The 27,051-nt window shown below is 41.1% G+C and overlaps 1 protein-coding gene across 2 annotated transcripts in view; it reads right to left on the reverse strand.

The window, feature by feature from the left end:
* Positions 1–7,636: 7,636 nt before the first annotated feature.
* The window catches only part of LOC111834299 (peptidase inhibitor 16), a 19,948-nt gene continuing 533 nt past the window's right edge, over positions 7,637–27,051 (reverse strand). Inside the window, exons 2-7 of one of the 2 annotated variants that reach the window (XR_011992127.1) lie at positions 15,505–15,723; positions 14,682–14,791; positions 14,470–14,561; positions 13,655–13,768; positions 9,043–13,444; positions 7,637–8,794 (exon numbers count right to left, since the gene is read on the reverse strand). Coding sequence is in view for 1 of the 2 variants with exons in the window: in XM_023793424.2 (XP_023649192.1) it covers positions 13,248–13,444; positions 13,655–13,768; positions 14,470–14,561; positions 14,682–14,791; positions 15,505–15,723 (732 nt within the window). In the remaining variant the exon portion in view is untranslated. Of the gene's footprint in view, positions 13,445–13,654; positions 13,769–14,469; positions 14,562–14,681; positions 14,792–15,504; positions 15,724–27,051 lie in introns of both variants that reach the window. The other variant, XM_023793424.2, reaches the window with a different exon arrangement.

A 27,051-nucleotide genomic window follows, 5' to 3' on the forward strand; every position in this document is an offset into this window, starting at 1 on the left:
CTATTGCTAAGAGACATAATTAGACTGTTTTTCTGCCCAGCAGACTGTGACACACCATTGATAAACATACAGACTTCTGTGCAATCCTCCATTTCTCAATTAATCTGTTTATGAGGAAATTACGCCGGCAACTGTCTCTTGAGACATTTTCTTATCTCTTTCATTACCCGCCGTTTCCACTACTGTGGTTGACATAGCTTCAGTTCAGTACTTTTCTGTGTACAAAATCAAGCTCTGGTTCTAGCATCTGTGACTGTGACACACTATCCAAACTGGGGGCCATGTCGTGGAATGTGGAAATGGCTTCTGCCAATGACTAATGGGTATGTCTTTGGGAACCTCTGGTTTTCTCTCATTTTTCTCTGCACAGCCACTGTCCCCTTTAACATTTGTTGTATGGGAGAAAATAGGTAAAAATGGGCTTCAGGCTTTAGTTTAGTTCCAATAATTAAATATTTAGTAATTATGTTTAGTAATAATTAAATTTCACTGAGTTATTTCCCCAGGTTTCAATGGCATTTTTTGCTGTTTTTTCTTGATCAATTTGTCATATTTTGCCAAATCTATCAGAGAGCGAGTATAACACATCGATATGTTTTGGGTTTTGGACATTTGCATTGCAAAAGGTTTACTGTGAAACAAATTAAACTGACAATTACTTAATGTTCTTAAATGTTCTGAGAAGAAAGTTTTGGGGAAACTTAATTAAACAAAAATATTTTTGTCAAAATATTTGCAATACATCGAGTGTAAATGTTCATATGCTGATGCTCTAGGACCTTATGTGGCGCACAGAGTGAACTTAAGCCAGACAGACACTGTAGATGATGCATTTTTGTTTGTGGCCCCTGTCAGCTCCTGATTGGCTGTCTTCTGTATCCAGGCAGGTTTTCTCTCAGCAGTGAAAACTTTCACCAAAAATGACCCTAAACAACTGCTTACTTCTGTGATCCGTACCTCGCATCTGTCTCTGATTTAAAGACCAAATCAAAGAGAAGCTATGAGGGGTAGGAATGTGCAAAAAAAGGACATTTTACAAACAATAGTTGTAGAAGAATCATATATTTTTGTTGCCTGCTTCTCATGCTTTACTTTTCCTGTCTTAAAATGTCTATTCACAAAGATTTACCAAACCACTGTCTAACCCACCACTTTTCCCATGGATGCCGCCGACATTGAGACCTGAGTTAAGAACTGGTCTGAGCTCCTGGGAGAAGATGTGATGTTCGAATGTGGAATTAAAGGAAGCATAATGAATATAGCATAAATAAAGAATAAAGCATAATGAATTGTATATGTGTTTCATGATAAAATACATTCTGTTAATGAGTGGTGTTTGACAATTTGCATGAAGGCCGGATGTACAAAAGCAGCATGGTCTCTATATCTAGCCCTGGGGCAGCTTTCAAGCCCAGGTATTTGTGGGGGTGGATGCTGGATAGTATTGGTCAACTTCTTCACGAAGAATTTTTTCTGTTGTTTGGGGAAAGTTGATTTTTTGCAAAGTCATTTGTGGGTGATTGAATCTGATCTGGTTTCATAACACCCATCCATCAATCCATCCATCCATCCATCCACCCATCTTCAAATCACTTATCCAGAATGGGGCTGCAGTGTAGTGATTTAAATATATATATATATATTAGTGCTGTCAAATGATTAAAATTTTTAATCAGATTAATCACAGGGTTGCTGTGGATTAATTTTGATTAATCACGATTAAATATTCATTTTAATCTATATTAATCGCATTTCATGTTGCATGAGCAAACAGACTCAAGAAAAAAGGGAATATATATACACTTAACATGTTTATTGAACATCTTGAACACGAGTTGGATGCATTCCATCTGCCACAGAAGTGCAATACCATGGATCCATATCAAAAAGCAAGATTTTTTGCTTAGCCGGACAACTTGTTGGATTTAAGGTACCTCAGTTTAAATGGTCTTTATCTTCGTTCACTTACAATTAGCCCGAACTACCGTAAATCTGACAAATAATCTGACTAATGATGAAATCCAATTCTAGCCCGGTTAATTGCCATTGTTAGCAATATCAGTTGATAACACATTACGCGCGGTGCTTTACGTATAAAACTCTGTAGCGTCCACAGATAAGTTGGACGGCATAGTGTGTGCAACCGATTTAATGTGCCTCAAATGAGAAGTAGTGCTTAAACAGTATAAAACTACAACTTTCCCTTCTGTTGGTAAAAAGCACAGCCATCTTGGATTCTGAACTCGGGATCCTCTGTGCTACTCCGAGATATTTCTCGGATCTCCGAGATATTTGTCGTCACTTTCGGCTTCAAAACTCGGAATCCGACTCGGAAATACGAGTTCCCAGGCCAAATGGAACACACCAAAACTTCTCGAAATGGGTTGACAGAGACATTTCATGGATTTTGAGTCATTCTGCTCTGTAGATGGGTTAATTGCGCTAAAAATTTTAATCAGATTAATCATGATGATGGATTAATCCGCGTTAACCCATTAATTTTGACAGCCCTTTTATATATATATATATATAAATCTCAGTCTAATGAACTCAAGATTGAGAATTGCTTCAGTTACATAAAGTTACACACATAAGATTTTTTTGTGTGGCCCTGGGAGTTTTTGATTGTGTCTTTGTACTTCTGGGAAACAGTTTGTTATTTTTTGCTACTATTGAGGACATCGAGGTGCATCAACACATATTGAGGTGCTCTTAAGGGTTAAAGGGTGTTACCAGACTTCCACATATTTCAATCACAGATCACCCATTGGGTGGATGGGACCCTCCCACCCCCATCCTTGCCCCTCACCCATTTTGTTCCGACTGGACTGGAGTAGACTGGGCAGTGTTTGGGGGCCCCCAACCCCCACAGCGTACTGAAGCTGAATGAGCTGAAAAGTTCACCCCCTGCTAACAATCCCAAAACCAAGCATTCTAAAACGCGTCCTGACCCAGATCGCTGACCTACTCCAAGTCATATATCAGTCTAGCACTTAGCCGTTAAATCCTTTTAGTTGGTTACTGTTCCTTTGAATCAAGTCAGAAACCTGAAACTCAGAAATTTGTAATTGTACCCTTGGTGTAAGCATGTGGTATAGATGCTATTGATGTTTTCACTTTGTGATTTGGTTATTCTGCTATAGCTATTAACTCAGTCAATGGGAGGCAGATACCACCTTAATGATTTCCTTTGATATTTGATTTTTCTATTCATCCACAAGTCTGATCCACAAAAGGGTACCGTATGGAAATGGTTATAGGCCAAGCCTGTCACACATTCCTTCTCAGTTTGGCATTTCAGAAATAGTTTATATTATTATATATTACAATGTGAATGTGTGATGCTGCATATATAAGGATAATAGGGTAAAAATAGAAATTAATAGCTTGTTTTCAGTCACTGAGCTTCATTGTTATATAAAGTAATTTTACCCAGAATGCCTCACAAAATGTGCTGTACACAGGGAGCACTGTGGCTTTGTGACATTTTTACCAGAAAGGTATCAGTTTTTTGCCCTGTTCTTTTAGTGGAAGGAAAATGTAATACGCGTGGAAAAAAATATTCGAGTGAAGAAGTGTGAAAATCTTAAATCAGGTAAAAGTTGTTGTGAGTAAGAGCAGCCGTAGAGTTAATACCTAATATGATCAGCTTGGGATGCAGAGGTGGGTATTGCTCAGTACACTAGTTGTTTGCACCTTGATCCCTACAGAGTGCTCAAGTACTGTAAATACAGATTAGATCAGTGTGAGGTTAAACTCCTGGTGATTATAAGGAACAGTGACCCATTTTGACCATATTTACATATCAAATGAGTAGAGTGATTAAGGGCACTTATGTTACATAAATACCTGAATAAATATGAAATATCGACAACTTATAGTGTGTGAGTTTCCATGTATGATTAAAGAAATGGAAAATAATGAATGTATTCTTGATCTGTGCATCTCTTTAACAATATTCAGCTGGATTTATGGGTTATAACTATTAAAAATAGATACAGTACTGTGCTAAAGTCTTAGGCTGTCAAAAATAATGTTTAAACCAATTTATTTGGGTATTAGTTGTATATTTGCTAAGAAAAGAAAAATGTTAGCTCACATGCAAATTAATAGTAACACAATAAACATTCCATGTGTTCATTACATGGACCACCAGCTCCCTTAATTAATTAACTTACTTTGTTGAATAACTCAATGTGGTATTGAAAAGACAAACAGGTAATGCTTGTGGTCGAGTCAAAAATCCTTTACAATCTTACTCTGGCTGTTTTGTTTCTGTTGCTATCCATGTTTTGAAAAGTCATGTTTTTGCTGTGTGTTATAATACTTGATTATAAATAACAAATCATCATAGGGATCACATGTTAGTATCCAGCTGGTTGAATATGCAAATAGGTATCTGTAAACTTCAAACAGATCTTTAAACAGATGGCGTCACTTAAACTAATCAAAGGTGGATTAGGAAGGGTTTTGATTAAACTTTTAAAATATTAAGATGAGAATGAATATAAACTCAGGATGTCTATAAGCACAGTACAAGTAAATAAACTACCCTAATTATAAGCTTATGATGTACTGACCATGTTAATATATACACTGACCACGTTAATATACACACTGACCATGTTTCATTGGATGCCTCTGCTAAGATCCAAAGCTAGTATTAATGATTTATGTAAGAGATGTTTTCTAGACTTTGCATAGTGATGCATCAAGAATTTGGTTTGAAAACTTGCCTGGGCAGCTACCAGTTAAACAAATGCAAGGCTATTTCAAAGCAGCCAGGGAGTCTTTCTTTTAGAAGAAAGACGATCTTCCAACTGTACTATAGTGAGGTGTGAGAACTTTACAGGCCTGATCTCATCAACAGTTGTTTACGAAACACCTCTGTCCCTCTCCTAAGCTTCCTCCACAAAGGCACCATTGTTCCCTTTGAGCTCCTGGTGACGCTGCCAATGTCTACCCGAAGCAGCTGTCGCCAATGTCTCTGTTCCCTTCCCCAAACATGCGCTGTGATGGAGTGGGGCGTGTGCTGATGGTGCTGGGGGTAGCTGGAGGGGGTGTAGCCATCACAGCCTGCCTACTGTAGCTTAATGTTCAGCCTCGATTTGGTCCCCTGCCCTCATCACCTGCTTATGAAAAAAAAGCCAGTTCTGAGTCCTCCCCCCTCCCCCCGCTAACCAAACAGACTGCTTAACAGTTCCTGCTCCTTGCAAATTTAACCCCTTTGCTTCCTCCCATACTGCGATTCCCCTCTGCACGTTACACACGTTTTGCCCTTCAACTGAACTGGAAAAATAGATCAAGCCTTATCACTGGAGTTTGGGAACATGGGCAAAGAAAGGAAACTCCCAATCAATCTGGACAGACAAGTTGGAGACCTTATTAATTTGGGTTTTTATGTACTGTATGTATTTCTATTTTAATTAGCTAGTAGATATTTTCATCCAAATACTCTCACATAGCTTTAGAAATATTTAGAAGTTTCTAAACTTTCACTTAAGATATTCTGCTTAAATGAAAACGGCAATCCAGAGAATTTAATTCTATTTTCTTCACTTTTGTGGAACTTCAAAAACATCGACACCCACTGCCTCTTAAAATTCCTAATATTATTTTACTAGTGTGATCTTATACATTTTAACAAATGTTATTTTACACATTTGATTAGATTCTTTATAATAATTTCTATAATAATATCGAAAATTCTGCGTGTTTTTATTTATTTATTTATTGATTTACTTGTGTGTGTTGGTGTACGAGGGGGTTGTTTGCTGTATATGTGGATGCTGACTCTTCTCCTGTAAACAAAATTTACCTACAGCTACAAATAAAGTAACTTTTAAAATGTGTTGCATACTTGTTTGATTATGGTTATTAATATTGCAAATTATCTTCATGAGATAGTTGTCAAACATCCATCCTTCAAAACATTCCAAAGAGACTAATTCTATTTTGAATTTTTTGATATGATTCCACAGTACACCAGAATCCACTTATCTTTGTATCCTTTTTAACTTTTGTTATGCATATTTTATGAAATGAATTCTGGCGTTGCTAAATGAGAGTATGAAAAAACATCTCCTGGGATTTGAAGCCTTAGGATCTGTGCTTCAATTCTATGTCACATATGTATTCTGAACTGTAACAAATTAACTCCAATTTAGTGGGTGTGGTTGACTAGATATAGAATTACCTGGCCTTCTTTAAGGGGGACTGGTCAGAGATCTGAGATCTGAATAATACCCTGTAATTAGGTATTTGCCTTCCAGATATTATCGCCTTTAAAATTTTGCCCCCTTCGTGGAAAATGGAAGTTAATGCTTTTGTAATTATATTTTAGACTCTGTGTGCATTGTGCGTACATTTCAGTGGTTTATTTATATAAGAAAATGCTTACTTCTGGACAAATTCTGGTGATAAATAAATTTAGGCTTTACTGTGTGTCGCTCCTCTAAATGAGTGCATTTTAAAAATGGATCAGTACATCATGTGGGTCATGTCTGCACTGAATCTGACATTGCTGGGATTCATAGTTTATTTCTCAGAGGAACGAGACAGAGGTCTCTAGTCTAGTTAATGTTTAGTTCAAAAATGTGGATTAACTATAAAACTGACCAATACATGTAATTACAGTACCTCCAAACACTGTGTGAAGGTTAATGGTGAAAACCTGAAATACATTAAAATGCACAGTAGTCAATGACATACAGGCACACAGCCAAAGCAGTAAAATATCAAGTTTGAAGCCCCTTTGAAATTAACTTCAGCCCCAGTGAAATCTGCTGATTTTGAGGTGCTGTACTCTCTGCATTTCTTGCTTTGGCCTTGGTGACACAGCCCAAGAGGACTGGAATATAAAAACTTATATTTTGCTCCAAACAATAAGGCAGAAAGCTCTATATTGTACACTGAATGTCAGCTACATTAGTCATCAAAATATCAGATTTGGATGTATGTGTGTGTGGGTCATGTATATATTAACTTGTGGGGACCAAATGTGACCACAATGTCATGAAAACCTGGCATTTTGACGCTGTGGGGACCATTTCCTGGTCCCCACAAGGGGAAACTCAATTTTATAAAGGTCTGTGACTACAATCAAAAAACAAACCTGTGTGTGTGTGTGTGTGTGTGTGTGTGTGTGTGTGTGTGTGCATGTTCATGTTTGCTTGTGATTGCAGGTCAGGATGTGATGATAGCAGTGACTCACAGATGGTTGTAATTTTTGAGGTTTAATTGATAAGTGAATGGATGCCTACGAACCAGAGGTCTATTTTTGTTTGTGGTGGTTTTTGTTATTGTTAATAATAATAGGAAGAAACTTCATAAGAGAAAACTTCATAATAGCATGCAATATTACACATAAATGCACAATATATATAACTGGAACAACTCTGATTAAGTACCTAACTGAAATGTGTCACAGAGATTTGACCTGACAATAATTATCTAGCTAAATGTTGATCACTGAAAGAGCTAAGTTTTTATTTTTCACCAGACTGTCAGCCAATTATACTGATTCAGGAGATAACCTGTAGAATCAAGCTAGACAACTTTTTTCAACATTTTATTTCATTGGGGTGAGCAGGCTTAGTGTGGTTTTTCACACAGAGAACAGAAAACTGTAATCATGTGACAGAAAGTAGGTTATTAATAAATTTAGGAACAATAGCCTAGGCTAGCCCCTCCCCTACACATATATAAACAACCCCCATTGCACAGGATGTCCCCTTCATTTCCAGTCCTCAGCTGCAGGGTGAGAAAACTTTGATGGTACTCTGCAACATCTGCAGTTCTAACCATACTTCCCCCTTCACCATCCACCCTCCTTGCTTCAACCTATTGGACATCGTCACAACAAGTCGGCCAATCAGAGCTTGTTGTCAGGGTAAAACAGAATCATGTGACCTAGGTGGTTGTTTTAGTTTCATAACTGGTTTCTGCAGATATAGGTTTATCATGTAGTTGCGTGATGGGTGTATACGTGTTTCATGAGGAATTACATGTTTTATTGTTGAGGCATTGTGAATTTTGTACATTAAGCATTACCTGTGTTTTCGCTGAAATGTGGCTATATTGAAGATTTAGTCTAAATTGGTTACTGTATAATTTTAATGCAAAGCTTGATGCCAATCTATGTTCTCTGAATGTTGTACTTCTAGTCATTGAATAGTCTTAGTAGATTCTTGCCTTGTTGGAAGATTTTGCGTAGCTCCGGCTTCTAAACGGTTTACACCTGAACCCGGACATTCATCCGGAGCAAAACCATAGCTGTACTTATGCCAAGTCAACTCGTCTAGAGCACGAATGTCTCTAATGTGCTATTTGCCTCACTTGTACGTCACTTTGGACAACAGTCTGCTAAATAAAAATGAATGTAAATCTAATATGTCCTCCTCTTCCATCCACACCTGTTGGAAGCAGGAAAGCTAAAAATGATTGCTGCTTGTCCTTCTGGTCAAAGCACACTAACACATTACAAAGATTTACTGAATTCTTGGCATTCTGGCTTTAGTGACTAATGTAATCCTTAATTAAAATCTATTTTACAGCTCGGCATTTGCTGACGGAATTAGCATTATGGTGTCCGATGGCAGTTCCGGAGTTTTTGCGTTACTAGTTGCTGCCATCTAGTGAGGCTGGTGTGTAAAATGAAACACAATTTTTTCTCTAGCCACCTAAACAGTGAATTGTACCGCTTATCATTGTGATTGACTGTGATAAAAGAACCACACATGCACAAAAAACTATTTGCTGTGCTCCTCCCTCAATCTGCACATTCCAAGAAAATCTAGAAAAAAAAATATTGTTTTGAAACATTATTATATAGGTGCAGTTCCACACGTTACAGATGGCAAAGCGTGCAAGACAATGAGGGAAAACTGATCCACTATTAGAACCCGTTAATATTTGTATTCCACCGTGTTAGACAAATGATTTTTAAATAATAATTTGTTAGCAATATTAAATGTTTAGCATATTTTTGTGTTATTTTGGGAGGTGAGGAGAATTAACAAACAAAATTTTGGTGTTACTTACCATCCTGTCAGTAAAAATGGGTCCCAAGAAGTACTGGTTCTTAATAATGAAGGTATATTCTATTCAATAACTGTTTTGTTATTGTTTGAATAATAAAAAATACAGCATAGTGAACAGGGCAGCATGATAGCACAGTGACTAGCACTGATGCCTCTCACCACTAGGACACAGGTTTGAATCTCATTTGGGGAGAACTTAACTAATAGCTCAGAGTTGCGGGTTGGACGATGGATGGATGGATAGATGTTAAAATCGTATCTAGCTCTGATTTGAAGGAACCCAGGGTTTTAGCTTGCGCTACACTAGCAGAAAGACTATTCAATACTCTAACTACATGCTGTGTAAAGAAGTGCTTCCTCAAATTCATTTTAAAATGGCCACGAGTTCTAGTATTTAAAGTAATATTGAAATAGCCATTTGGCTGAACAGCATCCAGACCTGTTAGATCTAGACAGATCTAGACCTGTCCAGAAATCTATGTTGAAATTAATTGTAGTCACCAAATTGCCCATCTGTGTGTGTGAGTGCATGGTGAGTCAGTGTGCCCTGCAATGGGTTGGTGACCTACCCTGGGCTGTTCCCTCCCTGTGCCTGTAGCCTCTGGGATGGGCTCCAGACCCTCTGTGACCCATAAGCATTTACAGAAAGTGGGTGGATGGATGCTATTGTAGAACATGCTTTTATCACATTTACTGATGATTCTGCATTTTCTGGCCCTAGGGGGGATTTTTATGGTACTTGGGGCCCTAAGCAACCTCCTGTGTCAGTGTTGAACAGTCAGTATTCAGACCCAGTGACTCACCCATGACTCGGGGTCTCATGTCTCCTGTATGTAACATCCAGATCTCTTCTATGGACTCCATAGTACACTGGCTCTGTTTGTTCCACTATCGCTCCAGGAATCCATTTATTCCCTTCCCCTGTGGTATTTTGCAGATACATTGTGTCATCTACAGAGAAAAAGCTATCGGCTGCCCGCTGGCTGTGGTAACATTTTTGCAGGTGACAGACCTGTAGTACAATTTTGAGAAGTGCGTATTGCATCAAAAAGAGGGAGATTTTGTCTCCATGTCCACTGCGGTGTGTGTGCACTTTTTAATCCAACTCTTGAATGTTTGTATAGACCTTTCTGCAAGGCTGTTCATGGCGGGGTGAGGATCCCAGTCTGCAGCAGGAGGTTTTCAAGGGGTGCTGGGGGAGTGGAGGATCCCAGTCTGCAGCAGGAGGTTTTCAAGGGGTGCTGGGGGAGTGGAGGATCCCAGTCTGCAGCAGGAGGTTTTCAAGGGGTGCTGGGGGAGTGGAGGATCCCAGTCTGCAGCAGGAGGTTGTCAAGGGGTGCTGGGGGAGTGGAGGATCCCAGTCTACAGCAGGAGGTTTTCAAACTGCTCAGACATGAACTGCGCTCCATTGTCTGTGGCAATGTGGTCTGGGAGACTATATGCTGCAGTCGTCTTAGTCTCATGATAGAGGCTTGAGAGGTGATGCTGGGCATTCTAAGCATCTCTAACCATTTGGAGTTCGCAAATGAACAGAATTGGTGTCAAAGGGCAGCCATAGTGGAATCCAACACCTACAGGAATGAGTCTGACTTACTGCTGGCGATGCAAAACAAACTCTCGCTCCATTTGTACAAGGACCTGTACCCCATACTCCTACAGGACCCTCCAAGGGATACAAGCCCAGAAAACACATGTAAACTGGTTGAGCATGAACCCTTCAGTATCCTTGTGAGGGTGAACAACTGGTCCAGTGTTCTGTGACCAAGATGGAACCTGCATTGTTCCTCCTAGATCCAAGGTTTGAGCAATGGGCAGACTCTCCTCTCTAGTACCCCAGCATAGACTTTCCCAGGGAGGCTGAGGTTGTGATGCCCCTGAAGTTAGAATACATCCTCCAGTCCCCTTTCTTTAAGACTGGGACCACCACCCCAGTCTGTCACTCCCAAGGTACTGTCCCTAACCTCTACACAATGTTGAAGAGGCGTGTCAGCCAAGACAGCCCAACAATATCAAGAACTTTCAGGAACTCAGGGCGAATCTCATCCACCCCCAGAGCCTTACCACTGGAGAGTTTTTTTTCTACTTCAGTGACCTCAGCTCTATAGATGGGTAAGTCCCCCTCTGAGTCTTCCAGCTCTGCATCCTCCAAGGAAGGTGTATCAGTGGGATTCAGGACGTCATCAAAATACTCCTTCCACTGCTTGACTACATCCCCATTTGAGGCCAACAGATCTCAATCCCTGCTGTAAACAGTGCAAGTAAAGCCTTACTTCCCCCTCCTGAGTCACCTGGCGGTTTGCCAGAATCTTTTCAAAGCTGACCAAAAGTCCTTCTCGCCTCACAGAGCTCCTTCCACTCCCAAGTTCTTGCTTCAACAACTGCTAAAGCCATCTTCCACTTATCTTGCCTGAACCTGTCAGCTGCTTCAGGAGTCCCATAAGCTAAGTAAGCTTGGAAGGCCTCCTTCTTCAGCCTTACAGCTTCCTTTACTGCCCAGGTTTGGGGATTGCCACCACAGCAGGCACCAAGAACATTATGCACATGGATCCACTTCTGCAATGCAGTCCCGGAACATCGCCCATTCAGGCTCAATGTCCACTGACTCCCTTGGGTTGCAGAACAAATTTTGCTGAAGATGCAAGTTGAAGATCTCCTGGACAGGGGCCTCTTCCAGATGCTCCCAGCACACCCTCACTATATGTTTAGATCCCTGCCATCTGATCCAACTGACCACCATATGGTGATCAGTTGACAGCTCAGCTCCTCTCATCACCTGAGTCTCCACGGCCACTTATAAACACCCTTATGCTCAAACATGGTGTTTGTGATTAACACAGAAGTCCAATAACAAAACACTGCTCAGGTTCAGATTGGGCAGGCTGTTCCTCCCAATCACACCCCTCCAGGTTTCACTGTCATTACTCACATGAGTGTTAAATTCTTCCAGCAGGACAGAAATTCCCCAATAAGGGCACCTTCCAGCACCACTTCTAGGGTCTCCATGACCCTGGTGTTTGGTGCATATGAGTGGAAGTTGAAGGGAGGTGACCCTCTCCCAATGAACTGGGGGACAAAAAGTAGACGTACCCCTGCTCGGCGCCTCTCACCATGGACAACTCCAGAGTGGGATAGAGTCCAGCCCCTCCCTGGGAGTTTGGTTCTGGAGCCCAAGCTGTGCGTTCATGTCAGCCTATATCTAGTCAGTATCTTTCTACCTCCAGCATCATCTCAGGCTCCTTTCCTGCCAGAGAGGCTACGTTCCACATGCACATAGCCAGATTATGCAGCTGATAATTGGTCTGCCAAGGCCCCTGCCTTCGACTGCCATACAATCTACAAAGCACCCAGTCCCCACGACCTCACCTGCATTTATATATGGTTACTGTTGTTCTGATAGATGTATGCCTTTGGTCGTTACTTAATGGCAACACTATTAGTTGTTTTACTTGGCTTGAATTATCGACACTATGAGGTATTTTATTTGGTTTGAATTATCAACACTAAGGTGTTTTATTTGGTTTGAATTATCGACACTATGAGGTGTTTTATTTGGTTTGAATTATCAACACTAAGGTGTTTTATTTGGTTTGAATTATCGACACTATGAGGTGTTTTATTTGGTTTGAATTATCAACACTAAGGTGTTTTATTTGGTTTGAATTATCAATATTATGAGGTGTTTTATTTGGTTTGAATTATCAACACTAAGGTGTTTTATTTGGTTTGAATTATCAACATTATGAGGTGTTTTATTTGGTTTGAATTATCGACACTATGAGGTGTTTTATTTGGTTTGAATTATCAACACTATTAGGTGTTTTATTTGGTTCGAATTATTGACACTATGAGGTGTTTTATTTGGTTTGAATTATCAACACTTTCATTTTTGTTAAAATGATTCTTTCACATCAGGCCAGAAAAAGGCCAAAGATCATTATATCAGTGATGTCATCACAGCTAATACTGATTACAACAGCAACACAGTTGTGTTGCACTCTTGGTCTTTTTTGAGTAAGCAAAGTTGCGTTTTGAGACTACATATAGCTAAACAACAACAAACAGATGATATGTACATTCCAGTTTGCATAGGGGGCAACAGTGTTCCAAGCCAAAGATCTGATTTCAAATATGCAGAAAGTTCCAGTATTGTGTGCAGGACCCATCGTCCAACACAGGATGTTCCTGTCATATGACAAGATGATGTAATTATGTCGCTGTGTCCAAACACAGCACAAAGGACAGCAAAGTGGTGACAAAAACTGCTGACCAAGCAGTTGTCATGACCGCACCATAAGATGTTTGCGGTCTGTCCAAGTAGATCCTGGTTTGTGCCACCTCTGTCACTGGACTCTCGGTGCTGGAATCAACCTCCATGGTGCTCTTGTCTTCATCTGTATAGGCCACTATGAGAAATTAAGTCAGTCAACAGCGCAGTGCTTATATTCTGTCTTGTTTCATATGGTACTGGTGGGAGCAAGTTTGTCGCAGTGCTATTTCATTGAGCCATGCATGACCATGTAAGAATATGTATAGTATTGACCTCTGTTGGGATCCCCACTCTTCAAACATTATCACAACTTGTGAAGGTGGTGTATAGGTTGTCGTGTGCGCACCATAAGGTGTTTGCTGTCTGTCCAAGTAGATCCTGGTTTGTGCCACCTCTGTCACTGGACTCTCAGTGCTGGAATCAACCTCCATGGTGCTCTTGTCTTCATCTGTATAGGCCACTATGAGAAATTAAGTCAGTCAACAGCGCAGTGCTTATATTCTGTCTTGTTTCATATGGTACTGGTGGGAGCAAGTTTGTCGCAGTGCTATTTCATTGAGCCATGCATGACCATGTAAGAATATGTATAGTATTGACCTCTGTTGGGATCCCCACTCTTCAAACATTATCACAGATTGGGAAGGTGGTGTATAGGTCTGTGTTCATAATCAGAAGTTGGCTGGGGCTGTCAGCAAGGGACTCTGGCTGAGCCTGCTCTCTGATCTGCACTTGGAGGGATGCTTGAGCTAAATGTCCCCACAATGTGATAAAAACCTGTTATTTTGACATTGTGGGGAGCGTTTTTTGGGGTCTCCACAAGGGGAAACTCAGTTTCATAAAAATCTGTGACTACAAAATGCCAAAAGTATGTTGTTTATTTACTTATGGTTAAGGTTCGCGATGGTTAGGGTTAGGAGTATCATAGTTTGGATTAGGGTTATGCCCATACAAATATGCTCTTTAACGGACTAGCATCCTGCCCCAGCTGTACCCCATCCTTATGCCCAGAGGCATAGGCTCTGTGACCCGACCAGGATGAACAGATAGATGGCGAGGCGAATGCCTTGTTTGATGCATGCCTCGGCTTATTAGTGGCAGGTAAATTGTAAATATATTAGTTATACTGAGGCAGCAAGGGAAAAGCTGGTGCTTTATACCTACCACAGATATTGTTTTTGCATTTTTGTATCTTGTCTGGACACTGAGTACATGGCTTCCCCTTTCGGTAGGGCAACTCATTTTCATAATTTCCCCTACAAGACACAGAAGGTAAAAATCTTAGTTCTCAACCAGGAACTCTATATGAACAAAGCAATAACCTGGAATGCTGCATTCAAAACTACCTTTTCAAGCACCAGTTGTACTGTACCTACCCTGGGAAGTAGTTACAGACCAATATGACTGCACGATCCAGAGAAATACCCTTCACCGTATCACAGGCATGAGATGCACAACCAATGGTGTCTGTATCTGCCCACACAACCTGAAACAGACATTTTTGTATTCAATAACTGTCGTCAACCTGATTTTAGTCATGTGTCACCTAAAGATGGGGACACATTCTGAGAAATGCATCGTTAGACGATTTTGTTGTTGTGTGAACATCATAGAGTTTACTTACACAAGCCTACATGGGAGAGCCTACGACACACCTGGGCTACAGGACACTCTAAAATTCTGATAAAAATACAGTATAGTAAATGCATAAAGGCGGGCAGGTAACATAATTGTTTATTATCACTAATATATTTGTCCATTGTTGCTCCTTGACCCGAGGTTTGACCAATGGGCAGACCCTCCTCTCCAGTACCCCGGCAAAGACCTTCCCAAGGAGGCTGAGGAGTGAGATCCCCCTGAAGTTAGAACACATCATCCAGTCCCCATTGTTAACTACTGAGACCACCACCCCATCTACCAATCCAGAGGCCTGTACAGAGATGTGGGCATTTATTCTATCATTGCTAAAAGAAGATTGTGCAGAAATGATAATAAACGAGTCATCGGAGATAAAAAGGGATTCTGTGTTTTTCTTGCTGTTTTTGGTCATCATCATGTTTCACCATTCATATGGTGTAACATGATGACTTATGATGACTCATATGTTTCACCATTACGAAAAAGCACTTTCAAGAATATTATTTATTTCAGCTTTAATGGTTTCCCTCTTGCAACGTTTTTTCTTGTTTCCTCACTCACCTGTGTGTAGTGTCCACACATCTGTTCCTCGACACAGCTGTTAGTCTCGTAGGTGAAGTGGTGGCGTTCTTCATACCAGTTGGTTAATGCTTGGCTGATGTTTAGGGCCCCACTGGTGATGTACAGGTTTTCTCCAGTATCCTCAAGGTCTGGATTATGATCCCATATGCACTGGACAGCATAATCTTTTGCAACAGACTCCAGAGAAGCATTCCAGCTCTGCAATAGTGACACAAAGCCTGTGATTCATATATTGCTTTAATTGTCCTTTCGCTCCTTTGATTAACTGCATAAATGCATAAAGCAGTTAATCCTGGGGAAATATGGCCAAAATAGCTCTCTTGGGTTTCCTTGTTATATTTAAATATATTTCCATTGTGGGAATAGAACTTGTGATGTGATATTATGAAAAAGGAAATTCAAATTTGTTTGCATCATTCGTTGCAAGTTTGATCACTTGAACACTTGAAAACTACATTAAAGAAACATCTTCCCCTTAAAATATTCTGCAGATAGACCCCCTTGAATTTAATTAAAATGTTTAAACACACATCTACATGTTTCAGGAGCTGTATTTATGTCAGGACCCCAATCCAGGATCCAGCTCAGGTCTTCAACAGAGTCAGATACCCTTCCCTGATCTTCCTCACCTGTTTATTAAATCTACATGTGTTGCATACTGTTGGAGCTGTAAGTACCAGTTGTCTGTATTATCAGTTCATTGTTACCCCTTTTCCACTGCACTGGCGCTGGTGCTTGGCCGGTGCTGAAGTTGGGAACCAACAAGAATCGGCCCGCATTTCCACTGATTTGAGAGCCCAGTGGGAGCCACAAACACATCACACACCACGCCTACTACACAAAGCAACAATGGCTTTCTTTGTTTGCTTTCTAATTTCTACTGAGCTTTGAAAGAAAATTTTCTGAAAAGTTTTCAGAATTTCCACATGAAGTATGGTACAGCTGTATTCACGCCAGTCTAAGTTTAAGGAACAATTTCAATTCATTACTTGCACACAATGCAGTGTTGCACTTCCTTTTAAAATCAGGGCTGCTCCCACACTACTGCCTGAATTACTTGAGATTAGATTTGATTATATTACATAAACTTTTCTGATCCCAGGGGGGAAATTCTTGTGCGTATAGCAGCAAGGGCACAGACGAACATGCATTTCGTGCAAAATGGACAAGGTATGCATAGTGTAAAAAGGGCAATGTAGTGCAGACAAATTAAAAAGTACACAGTGCACATAGAATCCTGAAAAACAGATTATTTTGGAATATACATTAAAGAACTAAATATTAAAATAATAAATTAGTGGAGAGTATATGAGTAATTAAACATATGGCATCTGGCTTTTATCGGGCTGATGTGTTAGGGCTGGGGGGGGGGGGGGGGGGTAGCTAAAAATGAGTAGAAAACAGTGCTTTCCAAAAACAACAGAGAAATGGTTCAGTCCACTGTTGTGTCCCCGATTTTTCAGCATCATCTAATTTTGTGCTGAGTTTCCATTGCTTTCTGAGACACTGAACTAAGGAAGAAAGGGCTTGTTAGCCTCCACCATGGTAAGTTTACCGTCACCAAAAAAACATAAGTGAGTGGCAGATTCTTCACTGGAGACCCGAAAGCAGGCAGATGAGATTGGCAATGGGGCCATACCTGGGCTCTTTGAATGGACTAGCGATACAGCCCAGCAAGAGGCTGAGCATGTGAGAAAGGAGTGACAGAGACCCACTGAAATCCAGTTCATCCTGTGGATGTGAGTCTTGTGTGGGTGTTGGTATAGCCTTAATGGAATGCGGAAGTGAGTGTAAGTAGCCAATCACAGACCTTCCAGTATGCATAACTGTATATTCTGTAAAAAAATAAGACAAAGAACTTCAGCAGTTTCCTGACTGTATATGATCTCAAGCAGATGCCATGATGTACAGTGGACACCAGGGGGAGACAGTAATCATTGCAGCCATTGGATGGCTTCATACACACTGGCAAAAATGCTGGGTAGTAGAAGACAACCTGCCTACACTGTTCTACCATGCATTACAATGTCAAATACAGTGAATAGAGCCAACAGGTGACACCAAATGACATATGAAATAACTGTGTTGCTCCGTAACTAGAATATCCCATTGTTTCATAGAAAGAGAGCTCACTCACTTTACACAATCACTAAGTAATCACTGGTAAGCAGCGAGATGACCCAGCTCCTCCCCAGCCCTCCCCAAATAACCAAATACCATAAGTAACCAAACAAAATGCAAGACTTTTGACATTTTTAGTTTTTAGATTGCATTGAAAGATTTTTAGAAAATTGAGTTTCCCCTGGTGAGAACTGAAGAAGTGGTTTGCACAACGTCAAAATAACAGGTTTTTATCACAATGTGGGACATTTACTATTCTATTTTCAGGTAGGGTTAGCTGTATATTTTGTAAATATTACACATTACTAGACCTGTAACGGTACACATATTTGTCATGTACTGTTAATATTTTTCATGTTTTTTTTTTGTATTTTCAAATTACAGATTACTTATATTTTAATTAAACACATTTTCGCACACCAGTATTTTATTTTGTTATGATGAACAAATACTTGTAATTTGTAATAAGATTTTAATGTATTTGTGCCAATCTCTGGTAATAAACAAGATACATAAAACATTAAAGATGTAACAGACATTTAATCCAATTACATTAAGAAATGTGACTGGGTTGAATATTTCCTGCTAATCTGTTGAGGCGTCGATGCTGCCATCTATCAGTGCAGCGCACTGCACTATCCAGTTTAGATGTTTTTATACTTCATAGCAACAAAAACATTTTTTTGTAAAACTGTGTTAACTATGAGACTTTCTGTCAGGGTCAGCTCCTGTGGTTCCACTCTGTGTCCCTTCCCCGTTTGGCCAGCAGGTGTCGCTGGTCATGCCATCCCTCCTGTTGTCAGTCTTTCTGTTTTCCCCTGCTCCCTGTCGGCCACAAGGCTCAACGCATTGCGGCTGCCTGTGATCCCCTCTGTCTTTCGTTCGAATCCTGCCTCCTCTGTTTTTATAGATTTTGTTCCCTTGTGTTTCAATTGTATCAGTTTTCTAGTCCCTGTGTTTTCATTTGTATTCAGTTTTGGTTTTTGCTATTGATTGTGTTTTTACTTGTCAGTTTTCCCCATTGTTAGATTCTGTTTCTAGTTTGAGTTTCATGTTTTAGTTTATTAGCGTCACCTGTTGCCTGCCCTTGTGTGTTTTCCTGGTTGCTCGTTGTCCTGCACCCTCCCCGATTGGTTAATTGTCTGTTTCACTCCTGCTTGTCATTACCCTGTTCAGCTTTTCTATTGAAGTTCCTGCCTGAGTTTAGTCCCTAGTGGTTCATTGTTTGTGATAGTTGGATGTTAGTGAAGTTTTGAATATTCTGTTTATCGCCTGCCTGTCTTGACCCTTTGTAAATTTAGTCTTTGTTTATTCCCTTTTGGTTTTTGTAGTGTTCTTAGTGTTTTCTGTTTTGTTACATAAAACCCAGTCTGGTGAGCCACAAGTGGGTTGTCCACCATTTCTGCCTGTATCATGCCATGTCCTCGCTCCAAACCCGCCCGGATCCATAACACTTTCACCAAATAGTGTTGAAAATCTGATATTGACAAACCCTGTACATGCACAAAAATGACAAAATTGCTGGCTTGTACCTGGAAGTCTTCACATTATAGCATTTAAGCCTCCGTTCCATGGACCCTAACTGTAGGGTGGCCTGTGCTCCTGGGCCAAGGACACTTCCACTAAAGATTTTTTGGCCCATTAGACTTCAAAGACGTTACCATTTGAACTTGGAAGGACAAACAGCCCAGTTGGATTTGGTTTTCCAGACACAAACTGAGGCACTCGACAGGGGCTTGTGAAAGGGACTATTTATATATCAATAAACAACTGGCCATTTTCAGCAAGAAATACTGGGTATTACAGTGAATATCTGGCAGCTGGTATTTTAGATGTAGTGCAGAAACAGATGTAGACCAGAAGACCATGTTGCACAATATGGTGAAAAAGTATTCATGCCACCAGGTACTGTCAGAGTCAGCCCCTGTGGTCCTACTGTGTCCCTTCCCTGTTTGGCCAGCAGGTGTCGCTGGTCATCCCGTTCTTTATGTTAGTCTTTGTTCTACCTTGTTACCTTTCTGGTCATATGGCTCAATGTGTTGAGCGTCCAGTTGTCTGAAACCCTTCTCTCCTGTGTTCAAATCCCACCTCCTCTGTTTTTGTATTTTGCTCCCTAGTGTTTCATTTGAGTTTCTCTAGTTCTTGTGTCTGATTTTGTAGTTGGTTTTGGTTTTGTTCCTTGTGCCCCTGCTTGTGTCTTTACCTGTTAAATTCCCTAGTGTTGGTTTCTGTTTCCCTGTGTCCTTGGTTAGTTCCTAGTTTCCCTGTGTTGCTCCTTTGAGTTTATTAGTTTCACCTGTGCCCTGTTTTCCTGGTCTCTGTTAATTAGTCTCACCTGCCCTGTGTTAGTCTTATTACCCAGTTTGGTTTCTGTATTTAAGTCCCTGCTTCTGTTCTGTTCCCGAGTGGTTCATTGGTTTGTATTGATCGTGTTGGGTTAGTATTGAGATGTTTGTGTGGTGTATATTTTGCTTATTTGCCCAGTTTTTGTTATTTTGTCTTTGTTAATCCTTTTTAGTTTTTGAGCCCTCGTGGTCCTTTTGGTTTTGCTGTGTTTCTAGTGTTTTCTGTTTTGTTTAAGTAAATCCCCATCTGTCTCTGAGCTGCAAGTGGGTCGTCCACCTTTTTCTGTGTGCACTATGCCACGTTCCCGCACCCGAGCCGCCCGGATCCTTGACAGGTACTGTTTGGAGTTGCATGTTTAGCCTGGCACTAAGGAAGCAGAAGTGATAGTTTTCCTCCATGTTGTGGAAAGCTTCTCTCCAGCACTTCAGATCCCCTCACATTCTCACAGATCCACTGAATAAGCTGATATCTATCTCTAGCATGAGCCCACTCCATGTTTCACAACAAGACATTCCACACAAAATTAAACAGAACAGACAAGCTGGGGCAAAACAGAAAAGCACCCACCCTAGACAGGACACCAGTCGAGCAGGGTGTAAACTCACGAATAAAGGGCAACTTGCAGACACCAATTAAATCAATTGCATGTTTTTGACTGTGGAAGGAATCCCACAAAAATGCAGCGAAAACATGCAATGATATTTCCTGGAAGTGAGACTGCTGTTCTGCCCCCTTGAATATATCTCCTTTTCACATGAGCTGAAGCCGTATCAGCCTGTAATCCTTACACACATTCCAGGGCAGACATTCTGAATTCCATTCTGCATTGTGCAACCTTGGGACCCAGCCCAAATAATCTGTTTTGCCTACCCACGGGCTACATTTTCTGTCGTGCCCCTCTGATTGCTTCCACATATTGCCCAACCTTCGCTTGCCCCTCGACCACAACTTTGCCTCCTGTTTTGCATCCCACTTGGTTTTCTCTGGCTCTGATCTGACTGACTATGAGATTGTATTATGGCCCAATGAAACCACACTCTAAACCCGATTCCACGCAAGTGTGCTCCTTTGCAGACAGCAATGCTCCACATGTATTACGATTGCCCCACACCTCCAGAGATGGAGGTTTGAATCTTGTACCTACTGTGTGTGTAGTTGAATGTTCTTCCTGTGTTACGCAGGTAACTAAAGACATGCAGTTAGGCTAATTAGTTAATCTCTAAATTGCTTGTAGTGAGTGTGTCTGTGTCTGTGTGCCCTGTGACCGACTGGAATCTATGCCTTGCACTCTGTTACCTTGGTGGTGGTTATATTAGACAAAAGTATATTTTTTCGAAGGAGAAACATGACACAAGCAAAAGATATATTAATTGATTCATTAAATGTCATTCGGGTACAAAAAATACTTCCATCTGCTCAATTTTTGTTCAGCTACACCTCTCTCTGCACTTCTACATAATTTCCAAGTTAGCGCAGGTGCTTGTGATCAACCAATCAGCAAGCTGTGCCTGTAAGCGCCAACCAATCAGCAAGCTGTCCCTGTAAGCGCCAACCAATCAGCAAGCTGTCACTGTAAGTGCCTCCCCAGTAGTTCATGTTCAAACGGAAAGTACCTTGTCTGGAGTTGGTAGTAAAAAAGAATTCTGGGACTGCCTCTGAGGAACTACAATTTGGTCAAGTTCCTGCATTATGAACATGGCAAAGTCCCTGGTTCCAGAAAAAGGTTCTTGTCCCAGAAAAAGGTTCCAGTGGTGTTAAAGCACCTTATGTTTCCTATGATGGTTTTAGGAACCCCGTGAGCCAGTCCTGTGTCAGCTGTTGGAAGATTTTTACCATTGCATTGGATTCCTGCAGAAAACCTCCAAGTGTTCTGTGGCACATTGCATAATTGGGTAACATTTTATGTAAGGAAGCACAAATAATATGTACGTACGCTTTTAATCAATTTAGATCGACAGGGTTGGACTGGTTACCTGGGGATATTTAGGACTTAACCAAATAGAGATCATTGGATTCTGTAGAGTCTATGGAACACATTTTCTTTTAAAGATATTCTGTTTGCGAGATATATGCATTTTTGTCGGAGGAGTCCTATTCCGTGACCGGCTCATGCTGACATTTTGCCCCCAGTGAAGCCACTTGGGGACTACAAACATGGTGCCATTTACCCGGAATGAGGAAGGAGGGTCTCAGCTCTTTGTTGATCAGTCCTCCTAAGTCCTGGCCCATTCTGTAGTGGACATTGTGTCTTTGCATCTGTCTCTTCACTGATTTGAGCAAACCTTGTTATTCCTGTACACTAAAGAGGACACCCTAGAATTTCCAATGATACCACATACACTCACCTAAAGGATTATTAGGAACACCATACTAATACGGTGTTTGACCCCTTTTCGCCTTCAGAACTGCCTTAATTCTACGTGGCATTGATTCAACAAGGTGCTGAAAGCATTCTTTAGAAATGTTGGCCCATATTGATAGGATAGCATCTTGCAGTTGATGGAGATTTGTGGGATGCACATCCAGGGCACGAAGCTCCCGTTCCACCACATCCCAAAGATGCTCTATTGGGTTGAGATCTGGTGACTGTGGGGGCCATTTTAGTACAGTGAACTCATTGTCATGTTCAAGAAACCAATTTGAAATGATTCGAGCTTTGTGACATGGTGCATTATCCTGCTGGAAGTAGCCATCAGAGGATGGGTACATGGTGGTCATAAAGGGATGGACATGGTCAGAAGCAATGCTCAGGTAGGCCGTGGCATTTAAACGATGCCCAATTGGCACTAAGGGGCCTAAAGTGTGCCAAGAAAACATCCCCCACACCATTACACCACCACCACCAGCCTGCACAGTGGTAACAAGGCATGATGGATCCATGTTCTTATTCTGTTTACGCCAAATTCTGACTCTACCATTTGAATGTCTCAACAGAAATCGAGACTCATCAGACCAGGCAACATTTTTCCAGTCTTCAACTGTCCAATTTTGGTGAGCTCGTGCAAATTGTAGCCTCTTTTTCCTATTTGTAGTGGAGATGAGTGGTACCCGGTGGGGTCTTCTGCTGTTGTAGCCCATCCGCCTCAAGGTTGTGCGTGTTGTGGCTTCACAAATGCTTTGCTGCATACCTCGGTTGTAACGAGTGGTTATTTCAGTCAAAGTTGCTCTTCTATCAGCTTGAATCAGTCGGACCATTCTCCTCTGACCTCTAGCATCAACAAGGCATTTTCGCCCACAGGACTGCCGCATACTGGATGTTTTTCCCTTTGCACACCATTCTTTGTAAACCCTAGAAATGGTTATGCGTGAAAATCCCAGTAACTGAGCAGATTGTGAAATACTCAGACCGGCCCGTCTGGCACCAGCAACCATGCCACGCTCAAAATTGCTTAAATCTCCTTTCTTTCCCATTCTGACATTCAGTTTGGAGTTCAGGAGATTGTCTTGACCAGGACCACACCCCTAAATGCATTGAAGCAACTGCCATGTGATTGGTTGATTAGATAATTGCATTAATGAGAAATTGAACAGGTGTTCCTAATAATCCTTTAGGTATGTGTATGTGGGGGTGGCGATTTAAAAACTCTTTTTTTCTGACAAAATGGCTGCCATGTCAACAAACCCATTTTTTGGAAAGAGAAAGAAATATTTAGTTGCCATCTTTTTCACTTTAATATTTGTATATTTCATTGTTGATTTTAAATTACCATTTTATTGTAGGACAGAGAGAGATGCACAGAATATTTTGCACAGAATAATTGAGGGAGATTGAGATGTAAGTTTGTCAGATGTAGAAAAGTTAGAGGATGATTTTGAACCTTATGAGGAAGTAATAGTGAGCTCTGAGTAAGAGACAGACTCATCAGATGAGCAGACAGATGATGATGATGGTGATGATTATGAAGGACGTTGTGCTGTGACAAATATTGCCATAATTAAATAGGTTTGCTCACCATTTTGGGTGGCACAGTGGTGCAGTGGTTAGTACTGTTGCCTCACACCTCTGGGACCATGTTTCATGTCTCCTGGCTCAACATGTGTGGAGTTCTCATGTTCTCTCTGTGTCATCATGGGGTTTCCTTCCCTGCTATCCCCCACAATCCAAAAAAATGGTGTGTGTGCCCTGTGATGGGTTGGTATCCTGGGTTATTCCCTGCCTGGTGCCTTTGATGGCTTGGTACCCCGTCCTGGGATATTCCCTGCCTTGTGCCCTCTGATGGCGTGGTACCCCATCCTGGGTTATTCCCTGCCATGTGCCCTCTGATGGCTTGGTACCCCATCCTGGGATATTCCCTGCCTTGTGCCCTGAGATGGCTTGGTACCCCGTCCTGGGATATTCCCTGCCTTGTGCCCTGAGATGGGTTGGTGGCCCGTCCTGGGTTATTCCCTGCCTTGTGCCCTGAGATGGGTTGGTACCCCGTCCTGGGTTATTCCCTGCCTTGTGCCTTTGAAGACTTGGTACCCTGTCCTGGGTTATTCCCTGCCTTGTGCCCTCTGATGGCTTGGTACCCTGTCCTGGGTTATTCCCTGCCTTGTGTCCTCTCATGGCTTGGTACCCTGTCCTGGGTTATTCCCTGCCTTGTGCCCTCTGATGGCTTGGTACCCTGTCCTGGGTTATTCCCTGCCTTGTGTCCTCTCATGGCTTGGTACCCCGTCCTGGGTTATTCCCTGCCTTGTGCCTTTGAAGACTTGGTACCCTGTCCTGGGTTATTCCCTGCCTTGTGTCCTCTCATGGCTTGGTACCCCGTCCTGGGTTATTCCCTGCCTTGTGCCTTTGAAGACTTGGTACCCTGTCCTGGGTTATTCCCTGCCTTGTGCCCTCTCATGGCTTGGTACCCCGTCCTGGGTTATTCCCTGCCTTGTGTCCTCTCATGGCTTGGTACCCTGTCCTGGGTTATTCCCTGCCTTGTGCCCTCTGATGGCTTGGTACCCTGTCCTGGGTTATTCCCTGCCTTGTGTCCTCTCATGGCTTGGTACCCCGTCCTGGGTTATTCCCTGCCTTGTGCCCTCTGATGGCTTGGTACCCTGTCCTGGGTTATTCCCTGCCTTGTGTCCTCTCATGGCTTGGTACCCCGTCCTGGGTTATTCCCTGCCTTGTGCCCTCTGATGGCTTGGTACCCTGTCCTGGGTTATTGTTTTCCTTGCCCTCCCGATCCCTGAAACCTTGTATAGGATGAGTGGATATAATAGATGGATGCTCAATTCATGAATTAACATTGAAAGAAATTAAAGATAGCTATTAAAAGTGATATAATTTGGCAAATAAAGCAATGATTTATATAATGGTTTAAAACTTCCAGTTTCAAACATCAAATGTGTCCTGTTCTCCACTGCATGCTGTAAAATTAAAAATAAAAATAATTTTGAAAAAGTCTAAATTCCTCCAAATACATGGAAAATCACAAGTAACCTAAAATCGGAAGAGACCTTTTTTCCTCAGGAGTCTCAGGAGGCTCTGTCAATCAGAACCTGGAAGATAAAGGAAAATAACCAGGGGCCGAGGCAGGATTTCTTTAGCCAGATAACTTGTCGTATTTAGATGTAAGTAGACAAAGATAAAGTAGAGTACCTGAAATCCAACAAGCTGCGTGACTACACAAGAAATCCAGCTTCATGATAAAGGCCCCTATTCTCTGCTTAGTTCAGAGTACTCCAGTTTAAATGAACTTTATTTTCGTTTGCTTGCATTTATCCCAGATTTCCTTAAATACAACAAGTTATCAATGAATCACATCTTGTGCTTACATATAGTCAGCCAGCAGCGTGCCAAATAGACTGTTGCAGATATGCTACAACAGACCAAAACAAATACATATGAATTTATGATTTACAAAAGTTTTTGACCGTTAAATTTTATTTACATTACATGCAAAAAAATGTTAGCGGATTTGCAGTTAGTGAAACTAAATTTAGAGGACGCTAATTGGTCCGCTACCAGTTTTCAAAGACAGTGGAAACACTAATCTGCTAATAAGAAATTTAGCTTTGCTAATTAGCGGATTACTGGAACCCTGCCCACCACTGGTATTAATAAACCGCAAAGTAACTCTTAGTTACTGATCTCATGTTTGTTCCTCATTAATGAATCGTGATGCATCATTTATGTCATGCACTTATATTTGTTACCATATCTGTTTATTCTGTAAACCTTTGTGAAGTAGTGAAATGTGAATAATGAATAATGTGTGAAATGTGAAATACTTAGTTCATCAGTAATGAATTGAGGGACATCTTTTATCTCAAGTAGCTACTATATTTGTTCATGTTTTGCACTTCACTACTAAGTCAAATCAAATAGGTCTTTAATTTTTAATCATACACAGTTAGTACAATATACAGTTAAAATGAAACAGTGTTTCTCTCTGACCAAGGTGCTACATAAATGAACATAAGGTACCTAGGACTGCACCTGGATCACAGGCTGGAGTGGACTCTGAACACATAGGTCCTGTACAAAAAGGGATTGGGTCACCTTTACTACCTCAGGAGACTATGGTCCTTTGATCCTAGTAGTAGCTGAGTTACTACTAAGTATTTGTGCCCCCCTCAAGTAAACCGTTACCCATATTAGCTACTCCAAAAGACTACTAAGTTACTTTTAAACACTTAAAGTTACTACACAGCACCTGCTTTCATTTCTGTAGCTAAATCACCTGTCACTGTAGAACCCAGTTTTAGTAGCATGTGCTGAAGCAGACTGAACATAAATATCCAGCAACGTAAAAATAACACTGCAGGGAACATTATGATCAGAGACATAGACCTGAAGGGTTTATCCTGATAGGTCCTAAGAGATTTCCATTATATTTAACCTGATTTTTACCAGTAAAATCTGTGTACATGGTATGTAAAAGTTGTAAACTGATACTATCCACAGTAACAGAATAATAATCAGACGCTGGCATCATCCCAAAAGGTCCAGTTCAAGGTATTAATATTTCCAGCATAAGAGCTTCCTCAAAACAACACAATGTAGCAGGAGAAAACTAAAGTGCAGATTCTTACAGTAAACACGAACCTACACAGGCTCAGATCGTGGGATAATTACCTGAGCAAAAC

The sequence above is a fragment of the Paramormyrops kingsleyae genome, chromosome 6 (assembly GCF_048594095.1).
Source record: "Paramormyrops kingsleyae isolate MSU_618 chromosome 6, PKINGS_0.4, whole genome shotgun sequence".
Lineage (NCBI taxonomy): Eukaryota > Metazoa > Chordata > Actinopteri > Osteoglossiformes > Mormyridae > Paramormyrops > Paramormyrops kingsleyae.